Source organism: Vanellus vanellus, assembly GCF_965231255.1.
Source record: "Vanellus vanellus genome assembly, chromosome: 1".
Taxonomy (NCBI): Eukaryota; Metazoa; Chordata; class Aves; order Charadriiformes; family Charadriidae; genus Vanellus; species Vanellus vanellus.
Window position 1 is genome coordinate 72,367,270 of NC_138905.1, and position 13,753 is coordinate 72,381,022.

General features: G+C 35.5%; 1 protein-coding gene across 1 annotated transcript in view; it reads left to right on the forward strand.

Moving 5' to 3' along the window:
* PIK3C2G (phosphatidylinositol-4-phosphate 3-kinase catalytic subunit type 2 gamma) overlaps nucleotides 1–13,753 on the forward strand; it is a gene marked incomplete at its 5' end in the record, with an annotated part of 212,422 nt that overhangs the window by 61,344 nt on the left and 137,325 nt on the right. The window contains 2 exons of the mRNA XM_082496368.1: nucleotides 2,281–2,403; nucleotides 7,427–7,558. Of these exons, the coding sequence (XP_082352494.1) occupies nucleotides 2,281–2,403; nucleotides 7,427–7,558 (255 nt within the window). The remainder of the gene's footprint in view (nucleotides 1–2,280; nucleotides 2,404–7,426; nucleotides 7,559–13,753) is intronic.

The following is a 13,753-nucleotide window of genomic DNA, read 5'->3' on the forward strand; positions in this document are numbered from 1 at the left end:
GAATGTACTGTACAACATTAGTTGCAATTAGCAGTTTAATAAAAATCTGAGAGAATTTGCATTAGTTAAGGTAAAAACACAGAACTCTAATCACTATAATGATTTTACAGGTTGTTATGCCATTTCCCCACTGCATTCTGTGTTTTACCAGAAAAATGTGAAATTACATGTTGCCTAAAGGCCACTGGTGACTTGAATGCTATGTTGAAGCATGTGAAAATGAGAATCTCTCTTCCTCCTTAGTGTATCTTCCCAATATTCATAGCCAGCATGAACTTCTTAATGTGCGCTGCCGCTGTGACACCTACTTTCCTCAAATACTTTTGCTAACTTCATTCACATGCGTACTCCCCATTCTTATTTCTGAACTGCATGGATTCATGTCGACTCTTGTTTTCCCTTTCCCAAAGGTCACATTTTATGATCTTGCTGCTGTTTATAATGTGTTTTGATATATATTCCTGCATATATATATATATATGAAATATATCTATGTGTAACATACACGTATGTTAAAATTTTGACATCCCTTGCTGTCTCTCACATTGTTGTTTTTTTTTCTATACATAATAGCATGTGATGAACGGCTTTTCTTTTAATCATTTGGGATAAGGGAGAGGGAACTGTTTTATGTTCTACAGAATCATGTTAGTGTCCTGTCAAATCCATCTCAAGTTCACTTTTCTGGATTGGATTTTTATCAATTCTTTTGTCATTTTTGGGGGTCAATTTTTATATTTATGTTCTCAATTTCTTATTCCACTTATTCTCCTTGTTAAAAAGATAGGTAGAGATCTTACAAGTTGTAGAACAATGTTGCAAAACTGATTAACTTTCTTTACTGTATTTTCATTCCTTCTTGGTTTTGTTTGTTGTTTTACATTATCTAAATCTCAAGCAGATATGCCATATTTGATGCCAGTGGCATAACATTGCGAACTTCATGTTTGGCTGCGTGTCCTCAAGCTAGCACAATTTATTTCTACATCCCCCCAAAATCAGATTCATATCTACACGTGGATGATATGAAGTGATTTTGGGGACAAGACTGTATAGAGTCGTGCCTTTGAACTCACAGGGAGGGTACCTAGGCAAAATGCTCTACAAAGACCTAAAATGTGTTGAATGGCATACACTCTAAACAACCTTTCTGACTTCAGTTAGACTGAAGCATTGTGTACGCATTAATCTTTCCACGATTAGGTCCTTTTGGTGTATAAATCAGGTATATATCTGTATATTGTGTATCAGTAATTCTGTTCAAATAGCAGCGTATTAAAACCTATTATTTCCTGCGCTATCCTTCAACTGTTTGTAATGTTTGGACTTCAGAGGAAAGACGCCACATTTAAGAGCAGAAGCATTTTCTAGTCTGGTAAGGTATCTTTTTTCCTTTCTCTGCATCCATACGTCATAGGTACCACAGATTCCATATCTTTTCCTTTAAATTTAAAAAAAAGAAAGGAAAGGAAAAAAAAAAGAGACGGAGAAAAAAAAAAAAGGGTATCTGCTACAATAATTACACTGGTTATTATAATGTTCGGGAAGACATCAACAATCATACTTGTAAATAAGACAAAGCCAGGCGCCTTCACTCTGCAAATGCTTCAAATTTGTTGTTCATCATTCTTGTACAGAATGTGGTCTAAAGCTGAGAGTGGCTGGAAGATCTGGAAGTTACAAGACCAGTTAAGAACATTAATCATATGCTATTCCTTTATTTTGACTAAAATTCTGTAAAAGTTCAAGAAGAAGATTATCAAACCAATAAACAGCCCCAGACCTGAATTACACTGTGAAGCTAGTCGGTTAAATATCTGAATAATGCCAACACAGAGGGCTTTAATGCTTCTGCTGTAATGGATGCATTAATTACTAACCTGTTTTTCACTGATTGGGAAAAGTAAGTATAAATAGATTTACTGTTGACTGAAGTTGTATGATGAGCAAGTTGTACCACTTCAAAACTTATGACCAAACTTCCCTTGACTGCAATAATGAAAAAAAAAAAAAAAAAGTCTTAATGACAAAAACATGGAGCGGAATTTATGTGTCTTAAGTACTTTTCCTGAATTCTGAACATTAAAAAAAAATCCAACACAAAATAAACTTCCTCCACCCCCCATAATAATACGAGATTAATTATTTTAAGTCTTTTTGTATATAAGGATGGATCTTCACAAGTTTCTGAATGTTTAGCCCCAAAATTACAGCAGTGGACGTGATACATTACAATTAATCCTTTTTTTTAATTTTCTTTCTTTTTCCTTCCCTTTGTAGCTACAAAGTTTTCTCTTTTTCCTGTTCACTAACTTACGCTGGGAAGACAATATGTCAAGTCAAGATTTGCAAAAATGTACCAGTTACAAGATCATTCTTTTTCCTGGCTGACTGGAACGAGAAGTAAGTTTTGGTCTGTGTTTGTCTGACATCCTTTACACCTTGAATATTAATTTCAAAAAAAAAAAACCAAAAAACAAAAAAACCCCACATATTTATTATGGATCTTCTTCTGAGCAAATTAAACTTCACAGAATTCAAAGAAACTTAGGGAGATGTGAGTGAGAAAGGAGTGGGATACCCAAAGGAAGAGAAACAGGACTAAACTAAGTCTCATCTGACAATAAGCTAAACTAAGCTGGTCTGAGAATAGCTTTCATTCACTGGGGGCATCCTGGAGACATGCTGGAAATATACTGGAAAAGGAGATGCAACCATAGGCTGTATTTCTGTTCTCTTTTGAGAACTTCTGCTCTTTGGATCCACCTCTAATAGGTATGCAATCCAACTTGAGAACCTATTGTTACATCTTTAAGGAAGAAACAAGGCTCTTGAGTTTTTTTGTTTTGTTTTGTTTGTTTGTTTGTTTCTTTGGTTTTTTTTTTTGTTTGTGTGTTTGTATTTTTTATAAGAAGGATCTGCAGTTTTAAAGTGAGGACCTTAGTTTGAGATTGGAATTTTAAAGTAAAGGCTACCAACTGCCTGTCACCTGCCTGTCTGCTTGGAGGAAAATAACTCCATTAAAAAGCAAGGCACAGAATCAAAAAACATTCAGTTAGGGCAATGGGATGAGAAAAAGCATGTTTGCAATAGACATGAAAGAAGTAGGCATTTTTTTTTTAATGATTTGGTGGTAATACTGTGTTTTTCCAGCTTCCTGAGCACGACATGTTTATATTTGCAATCTTTGAAATTTTTGATATTTTACATCACTGTTTACTGTATTCTAAATCTGAAAGCAGCTTGAATACATTATAATTGAGCAAAGGCTACAAGTCAGCTGAAAGGGTTTTTTTATAAATTATAATTGAATGCAGAGTGTAATTCATAACTTCTATTTGCCTTTATCTAAGACGTACAACAGTTTGAAGCTGGTCAAATGGAAGAAGACCTTTACATGCCAAATCTGTTACATGCAGACGTTTACTGCAGGACATGAACAAGTTGAGATCATGACAATAGTGTCTGTTTTTATTCCAAATCTAACACAGCACTTAAAAACAAAATCACGTGTTTTAGCATGAAGACAGGAGTGGACTGCTTTACTGTGTTGTGCTTACCACAGTACGACCTTGCTGTATTATCAGAATATTAGGTAGGATGGTGATGACAGAAAATGTACATAGCAAGGGAAATGTTTATGTTGTTTTAAATTTATTTTAAATATGAAATACTTGTCACAGTTCTATAACAAGAAAATGTGGGTTTTGGTATTTGTGCTGCTAACCCTCTCAGAAAGAATAAACAAACAGCACCAAACTTGACAGCACAATCGGTATATTCAGCATATTTTGAAAAACGCAGAGAGAAGGAACAGTAGAGGTGGTGCTGTATGCCTAACTGGCATAATTTAAAACATATCGAGGAACAAGGCTGGTTTGGATTTCCTACAATAAATACATGTATATAAACACTAATTAATACTTTTTGCAAGAATTCAAGCTGGAATTGATTAAAAAATAGAGTATTTTAATGAAGTAAGTATTATTGCAGTTGTTTTTTCATGTCATCAAGTGCCACCGTTTACTGGTATAGGAAGTCTGGGTCACTCAAAACTCTAACCAAGCTATGTTCACTCTTAGTTATCTTTTGGCTGTAACATCACCTTTCTGAAACAGAAGGAAATATGTTTGCATAAAAAGTTTACAGAGGAGACAATTCCTTCTTTGTAAACTTTCTTGCCTTGCGTTACAAAGTGTTACTTTCTTTCTAACCCATATGCTATTTTCTGTTGATCACAGCCATTGAAAATGCATGTGCCAAAAGGTCACTAGGAAGAGCTTCTGTTACATTAGGAAGTCAAATATTGTCTATAGAGTTAGGGATCAATCAGGCCAAAAAATAAACCTAGCTAATTCAAAATAAGTCCCAATTTTAGATTAGCATTGACTCGAACAAGGAAAAAACATGGAGAGTAGTGTTTTGATGATTGGAAATCTAGGAAGAGAGTTTCTACTGAAGACGAGACTTACTTTATTTGCTGATTTTTATGTATTTAGTTTGTGTTTTCAAGTGCTTTAATTAGTTACTATCTGAATGTTAACTTGATAGGTTTTTGCGTTTAAGTATGAGTTTCTGTTGAAGTCTTTTATTATAGTTAGTCTTTCCCAGAATCACAGAATTTTCAGAATTGGAAGGGACCTCTAGAGATCATCTAGTCCAAGAATGTTCTCAGAAAAGATGGGAATAATTTGATACCTAAGGAGGTTGCCTCATTCAGTGTTTCTTCTGTTTGTCCTGTTTTAAAAGTATACTTTTTGCTTTAGAACTTGTGTTTTATCTTTGAAAAGTGTGGTTGTCACCTTAGTGCAGAGTTTGAACAGGCTGGTACTATCTAGCGCATAATCAGTAAAGTCGAAAAATTGCTCCTTTATTTTCTCATCAGTTTCCTCTTTCAATGGCTGACACCTCTTAATTATTTTCTTTCTTTTGTTTTAGCTGGTTGCTCTTAACACATTTATTCCATCATCTCCTCTTTTTCCATCCTCCATAATTTATGTTAAACCAACAGACATGAAACGTATAATGAACGTTAGGCCTACCATTCATCACCTCATATACTTTCCTTGGCATTGGGTTTCCCTCTTCTCCATGTTTTGTTTGGCTTCTCTATTTTCTTTATACTCTCTTAGGGCAAAGCCTGGACTGCTCCAGAGTTCTTCTGCGTTGAGTGCTCTTATGATATTAGGCCTTTGAAACCAGCTGTATTATCTAACATCCGTGAATAGCACCTTCTCAGTGAGTAGCTCCTCTGTTTTTCTCAACTACTGTTGAAATTGTTCACCCACAGGGAGTCTTTATTTCGGGCCACTGTTGCATTTCCTCTTTCTTCTCAGTCATCCATTTGACTCAGCCTCATGCAGTCAGAAAGGGTAATACCAACTGGGTAAGCTCAGGCTTGCATTACTCAAAGTTCTTAAAAGCAATACAGGTATTCCCCTTCTCTGTGTATCTATCACGTGTCACTGGAAGGGAAATTTTGTTCCTCTTTGACCCATACTTTAACTCTTGGGATGTCTAACCTTTGTCAAAGTTTCCAGGTTCTTTTCCTACTGGTGTACGTCTGGCAGTGCCACATATTGTGTCCTAGGGGGAACCTCTGGCAAGCATTTGCTTTCTGCAGTGAGATTATTGTGAGTTTTTCCCTTGCTTCAGGTTCACAAGGACTGTTAACAAATGTCTGTGTTAGAAAAATGCGTGTCTCGATTTTTTTGGTTTTGTCTCCTCACAGCATTAACAAGGCTTTAAAGTTAAATACAATTATTTGTCAAACAGTTTTATGTGACATGGGCAGAGTTGTTGGCCTGTAAGTCAAAAAGACAGACAAGCTATCTATAGAATGTAAAACAGTTCAGTTTCCCAATAATTGTTTGTAAGTAATTATGAGTGAGGAAGAGGGCATAAGACAGGAAAAGCAGAGTTGAAAGCTATAAATAGGGACACGTGGGAAGACAGTTGAGAATTGCTCCTCAATTCTATTCATGTTAATTAGAAAGAGTGGGAAATTGCTGTCTTGCTTTGTTATTCAAAGAGAGAGGTATGCCAATTTGAATAATTTCCAAATGTTTAGGACTGATCATCTGAAATTTTGACACTAATGCTAATTTGGATTACTTCAGAATTTCAGCTGAAAACCATCTACTTTCAGCCAGTGGCTCCTGAGTGCATTCAAGGAAACTTTCTGGAAGCCAATAGAATTTTAACAGCTCTAGAACTAGGAGCAAAACCTTATGCTAATTTTACCTTGTATTATTACCTTGTCATATTTCTGCTATCCATAATCCTGATGTTTTTCAGGGTTCTATACTTTTTAAATACCAATTTTTACATTTGCCTACTGCTTAATTATGACTATACCTTTTAAAAAATGCTGAGTTGTGTTGTCCTGCCAGTCTAGGTTGACTATCTGAAAATCAAATGGAATCTCTATTATTTAAATTTATCTTCTAGGTTTTTTTGTTAATCTCAAGGTTTTGCAGATCTTTTGTTTTCTTAATGCTTATGTTGTCCATGCAGAATAATTCTTTTAGCCTTTAGCTCCTTATATTGATTTTGTTTATACAGAAAAAATGTAGTTAATTTCACTTTCCACTTGAGAAATTTAAGTTTGCACTGAATGTACATGGAAAAAGCTAGAAATGCACCATCCACCATAAACGTTCGCTTCAGGAATAAAAATATTGACTTGCACATATCTGGGTAGTTACATGCATGATTTTTCCATACAGCATGAAAGTATCTTGTTTATTAGAATTGTTTTAAGTTATGATTTTAAATCGATTCATATAATCTATATAAGCAAATTAAATGACCAACCAAGTTTGCTAATGGTCAATACAAAGTTGAGAGTGAATATTGATAGATCTGAGTTTTCTCAGTAAAAAATGTGAATCACTTATTGCTGTTAAGACAAAATCTGCCTTCAAATTCTGGTCGGGAAATACCACATCACCGAAGCACATCTGACCAAGAGAATGATTATCATCGCACTTTACTTAGAAGCAACTTTTAATTTCTCAAGTAGTGTTTTCCTCTGAGGACACAAGACAGCAAATAAATAACTATTGGTTTACAGTTCACCCTTAGAGGATACTTATTCTAAAATAGCCCTTCATTGATAAGGTAATTCTAAAGCAAAAGTTTAACAAAGCTTTTCCTGCTTTTGTCAGCTCCAGTGGTGACCACTGAAGCAAATGATTTTTTTATATGCTTCTTCTCAAGTACTCTGACCCAAGTTAATGGTTGGCAATACTCGTCGATGTGTTGAAGAGATCTGTCAGATGCGTTTTCTTTCAGTGCAACTCTTGTAATTTATAACTTGATATATGTGTTAAGGCATCTAGAAAAAGGTAGAAAGAACACACTTGTGGTAATAATGCTCATTTTTTTTTAACTTCTATTTTTCTCTTTTCTGATTTTCTTTTAGAATCAATTTTCCTCTACGAATAAAGGCTCTTCCGAGGGAAACTATGCTGACAATAAAACTACTTGGAGTAAACAGTACCTCTAAAAATACAGAAGTGCTTGCTTGGACATGCTCCCCATTGTATCCAAAAGAGTAAGTTCAGTTTGGTATGACAGCTTAAGAAAAGACCATTCTTGAATAGTATCGCACTCAACTTGGGAGAAATATAAAAAGACAGAAACACTTATTTCAGGACCTTGCTGTAATAGGACCGAGACAGTCACTTACAGTAAACTGCTCTTGATGTGCCAGTAAGAGCCCCATCCATAAACTTTTCTTTCTTTCCAACACATTGTTTTTGAACTTGGCTTATGTAACTGCTTAACACTTACGATAAAGTTCCCTAGGCCTGTTGAAAGGCCTTGCTGTACCCTTTCCTGTAGCTTTCAAAATCCTTCTCAGCGTAGCCTCTGGTTCACAGTGGCTGATTATTTTTTTTCTTCAGTCTGCATTTTTTTTTCTCAACCCCATTCATTCTTCTCAGAGTGAGGCAGTTAGTGATGACCACAATGAGCACCTTTCCCTCTATGCACCACTACAGAAGCTTTCTCCCCTTTTTTAACCTCTTCTTTTTGTGCAGCGCACAGTGTAACAGTGGTTTAAACACGTTTGTAGCCTTGAATGTCTCTTCAGTAATGCATAAAGAGAGATCTAAGGTAAATTATTTGGAGTGTCCTAAATATATCTTCGTAGCACTGAGACATCTTTAATTTAGATTGAGCCTTTACAATGATACTTAATTTTTATTTAGACTCCATAGCCCTGCATGCCCTCTGGGCAACAGGCAGATATGTTCAAACCCCACAAATTCCTGCATTAGCATCTACGTCTAAGCTATAGCTCTTTCCTTATCTTGAGACTTCTTTATCTACTTCTGCATATTGTGGCAATTGCCTTTTAAAAGAAAACAAAACCAAAAAATCTGATTGCATGTATGAATTTACTGTGTTTGAAAGAGCTTGAGTTCCACTGAACTTTTAAGCTGAGAGGCTTAAAACACTAGAAAATAGGTTGGACTGGGCTCGAGGCTTTTTCCATCTTTTCAGAATAAAATTTAGATTATTCTGTTCAGAAAAAGAGTGTTCTTCAACTGAGTGATTCCTCTTAGCTTGAAGGAAGGAGAGAGACATGAATCAAATCTCTGCTCCAAGGATTGCTTGGGCATTTTATTCAATGACTTTTCTTTCATTAAGTTACTTTGAAGAAGAGCACATCACTCACTCTTCCGTTGTGTGTGTCTTTTTTTTTTTTTTAAAGGCATTATGTTTATTTTGAATATTTCTACCATCCCTGTGAAAACAGATATAGGGAAATAGGTATAGGTGAAATAGATAGAGGGGTATTCTTGGCTGAGAATCAAATTTGAGATGAAGTGCTAAAGTGTCCTTATCCCCAGTAAGCTGATATATACTGAGTACGTGCAGAAGAAGAGCATTAGGCATGATAACTTAACTGGGGAACACTTTAGCACCTTTGGAGGTAAATGGGGCACGTGAGAATCCTGTTCTTGAGAACCTGTGAGGCTTTCTTCAAGTCCCAAAGGAACAATTTTTGGAAGATGTGAAAGCCCTCAGCTCCCTGTGATGGAAATTTTTTAATGTATGCCATCGGAGCAAGCATGTTGATTTTCATTAGGTAGATCTTGAAGTCACTCAGTTTCAAAAATTGTACTGAAAAATGTCTCCATTCTTTCATGGTACACATAGCACAATGAAGGGGATAGAGGGCTACTTTCCTTTTGTCTGCTGTATAATTGTACACATCACTGCTGAAATGACCCTTTAAAGCAGAAATAAAAGTTGAGTTGTTGGGAAGGAATGATTTAGGAATAGCATGTTCAACACCCCCTAATCTGATAACTGTGTCATTTACAATTATAGTAATTATTAACACAAAGAAGCCTAAATGCTTTCCCCTCTTTTAGCCAACCACAACTCCACAGAATTATTCATTTACCATGATTTCAATGGATGGACTGATTTAAAAATAAGGATAGCCCTGAAATTCCTTCTTGAAATGCAAAACTTGAAAATATCTGAACGTTCATCCAGCCCGTTTTTCCTTCTCTTTGGAAGATCATGAATATTTTACGGTAGAGTAAACTAGCTCTGAGAGTTACCTACTTAGAAAGTAGCAGGATTAAAACTGTCAGGTGATTCTGAACAGGTAATGCTCTCAGTTAGTTGAAGTAATTGAGAAGCAACAGTAGTACTTTGAGAGGCCATTTCCTTCTGCACAAAAAATTTAAAAGATAATAATCGTTTTAATTTGACTCACCGATTTTGTGGAAAACATTAATAAACTGAGCAATGAACCTAACTTCACTCCCCTCACTGCTGGAGTGCAACTAAACTTCAAGACTCACTTCAATAGAGTTACCTCTGAACTGGAAGATATGTACCAAGAAAAGATTTGTACTTGTAGCATCATGTTAATGTGTCAAGAGTACCTTGTATTATTGCAAATGGTTTTAGGGTCTTTAAATGAACAAACTCTCTAAGCGTATATAAAAAGATTATAAAGAAACCTGACCAGGAAATCTTTATCAAAACATTTATCACTTGGAAAATACCACTATTTCAAAAGAAAACTTTTCTCAGAGATGAATTTGAGTTCTAAAAAAATGCTAACGTTCTCATGCCTATGATTTAATTTATAGGGAAAAGGACAGAAATAAGCTCTTTGAAAAAGCCAGTAGCCCTGCAGTATTTGCCTGGGCCATCAAACATCCTTGTTCAAATCCTTGTCCCAGTTGGTCACTGAGCCATTCTTCTCAGGGTCAGCAAAGATAAGGACAGAGTGGTCTTTTTTTCTCTGTTCAGATGCTTGTTGTTTTTTTTGTTTGTTTGTTTTTGTTAAATGTTAGAAAAAGAAAATAAATGTCAAACATTTTAAAAATACAGATTCTCATTTCTCTCCCATTATATCTTTTTCTGATTAAAACCAAAAAATCTCTTCAAGCTGGTTGTGCCTTGTGTTAAAAAAGGAAGGGGGAAAAAAATTATCAGTTTTGGGTTATTCCCACATATTACTTAGGAATCTTGATCTTTGAGTGACTTATGGCAAAAGAACATGTTATTTTAAAATACTCTGAAATTCCTGCTCTCTGTAAATTTGATATTTTCTCTTCCAAAGTGGTTGTTGCCACTGTATGATTGCTTCTCTCCTTCATAGTTTAATCCTTTATGTTTAGTTTGAGCTGAAGATTAAGAACTGGATTTATTTAACATATAAAGTATACAACTTCCTTTCATCTGTTTCAAGGAGTGTGAAGAGTTTCTCATGTTTTTGGGCAAGACCACGTAAAAGTCCCTTGCCAGATCAAAGGCCTATGGCTATATCCTGAGATTTTAACGATCCAGTTCTTCTCTAAAGGAATACTGACTAAGCAGAGTGTATGAGCAATATATAGAAAACTAGAAGCAAAACCCAACTGCTTAAATTAAAGCATTATTACTTATTATTTAGCATTTCTTATTGCAGCCTTTACTCCATACCTTGCCCATGTTGAAACCATGCAATACCTAAAAATATTCTCAAGAATTTGGCCTGTTTAATTTTGTTTTTTGTTGTTGTTAAAGACTTGTCAGTGAACAGATGTTTAGTAAAGTTCAGATTTGTTTAATTTAAATTATTTCCTGGTTTACAGTAATATTTCTCACTGTTCTGACAGTACCATTACAGTGTACTGATTTATAAGATGAGTAGTTAATGGATATACAGAGCAGCCACTATACTCTTTATCAAATGTGTGTTGGGATTAGTGCTTATCAACTTTGCATGTTTCTGTACAAATAGTCTCACTCTTTTGCAAATTTCCTCCAATCTTTGCATAAATGAGGTCATTTGCCTTAAAATTATTGCTTGCAAACTTATTTTTTAACTTTGTTTGGGGGAAAAAATTAGGAAAGAATAATTAACGTAACTGCAAATTTGTTTTAAAAGTCTGAAATAATCACATAATTTTGTATTTGCTGTGTTCAGCACCTTCAAATTTCTGTAAGTTATTTAAACTAGAAACTGTGGGGATGGAAAATATAGTTCTTATAAATGCCTGTAGGATATCTAGCATTACTTTGCAGTTGAAAATTGTATCTCTAATTTGAATTTTTTAGAATGCTGTAGTATTTGTAATTATAATAAATTAATTATTTCACAGTATCATTCCCATGCAGAATTAAGAGTGCTTGGGCTGTAAGATATGGGGGTTTTGTAGCTTAGCAGCTGTGGACTTCCTTTAAACTTACCCTCAACTCTGAATTTCTGAGGCTTATAATGTCAGGTTTGGGGATAATTACATTATCTTTACACCATATTTTGTTCTCATTTTCCTGGTATATCCAGTCTAAACAGTAACTCTACTCCAATGTTACATACATTTGGGAATGAACACTGTAATAACAATTGTTGCTGCCAACTTTTCCCATAGGTGAGCCTCCACATCCACATTTCTCATCTTTATCAGGTAGTTGACTTTAGATAGTGGCCCAAAATCAATGCCAATAAAGCCCTTGATGGTGCATCTGTATCAAGAAGTCTTATTAGATGCAAGAAGCAGTTCAAAAAGTGTTTGCAAGCCCATGTGCCAACTTTCCATTTCTTCACATCAGAAAAACGTGTTTGTCTCTTGGGCTGAATAGTTTAGTGATTCAGAGCTAACTAACAAATCAGAAATCCATCATTTAGGGCAATTTGGGAGTTTTAATGTCCCCCACTGTGCCCATTGTTCTGACTTCACTGATTCTAACAACACAATTTATTTAGAACTGCTATTTCCAAATCAGACAAAGCAAGCAACAAAAATTTCCTCTTGCTGGGCGTGGTGAGGGAAGTCTCCTACGTGATTTTGGGACACAAGGTTGATTTTATTAAGTTAGCAGAGAGAGGTTTCCTGTCAGTTCAGTGAAGGTTATGGCTATCATCCTTATGATGCTGGCTCCTTCTTTGTCTGAATAGATCCTGCACACTCTCTCGCTTCTTGTCCTTTTTCTAAAAATTATCAAGCATCTCTTTACTGTTTCATTCACCTGCATGACCCTTCTTGTTCCATTTGTGTGTCCAAAGCCAGACTCAGTCCTGAAAAATGTTAGCTGTGCAGTGCATGTAGTGCCCCAATGATTGCTAGGGAAAGCTGTGCCTCATAAATAGACACTGTAGTTTTCAGTTGTCGATGCCTCTTCGGATCTTTTTAAAAAGATGTTTTTACAGTGTAAACACTCCTGTGTTTACAGGCTAGCCTTAGTCCAAAAAGTGACTTACTGATGGAAGATACATAAGTTGCTCACTTATTTGTAAATATATAAAGTAGGCTACTCTATATACAAGCCATAAATATGTGTCTAGTTTTTACAACTACTTCATTTTTTCTGAGGAGATATTATCTCCATACTGTCAAAGTGGTTTAATGTCTTTGGTTTTACTCCCAGTCCTGTCATCTGCTTTAACATGTGAAATCTTCTCAGTCCAGCAAAGATACGTTGCATTTCTTGCCATTTCTCTCCAGTTGAGGACTCTGAGAAACCCACCAGCTGATTCTTCCTTATCTTCCTGGGCAGTCTTTAGCTGCATCTGCACTGGGTGCAAATGACTTGACATAATGAACTCGGGAAATATCTCAGTTAAACACATCTACAGTGCCTCTGAGGTCTGTGCTACTTTTTGTATTTTCCTATACAGTTTTCCAGTTTTCCCAGGAAAAAAAATCCACCATATGGATTCTTTTTTAAAGCACTCTATAGTTTTAGAGCACAATATGAAAGTTATTAGCAGTAATGAGAAGTCAAAATGATAATTTAGTCTTGGGGTTCATTCAGTTCTCAGCTACTCCTCTCACTTCTAACAAAAGTGCCAGTTAGTTCAAATTATGATGTAGACCACTGTGCACGAACAAGTGGAAGAGATGCAAGTCATTTATTAAAGGTCATCCGAGTACACATCACAGAAAAACAACTTTGAACCACCATTAATCACTTCCACATTAACGTCAGTGACCTACGTGTGAAAGCCTTCGTATCACACAACTTCTTTCCCCTCAAGTGCTATCTTGTTCACATCACAGCTCCTTTTTCTGCTTCCATTCCCCTGCAAATACATCTACAGCTGCAAAAGAAACTCCAGAAGATGGTTTTGTATTTAATCTTCCTGAGCTGTGTTCTCACAATAAAATAAAATGTCTGCACTAACAACATGTATAGCTTGAGAAGTGAAAAAGAAAAATTAGCCCTGATTAGGTTTACACTGAGAGCTGATTATAAAAATTACTTTGTGGGAATTTCTTATTTCTTCTTC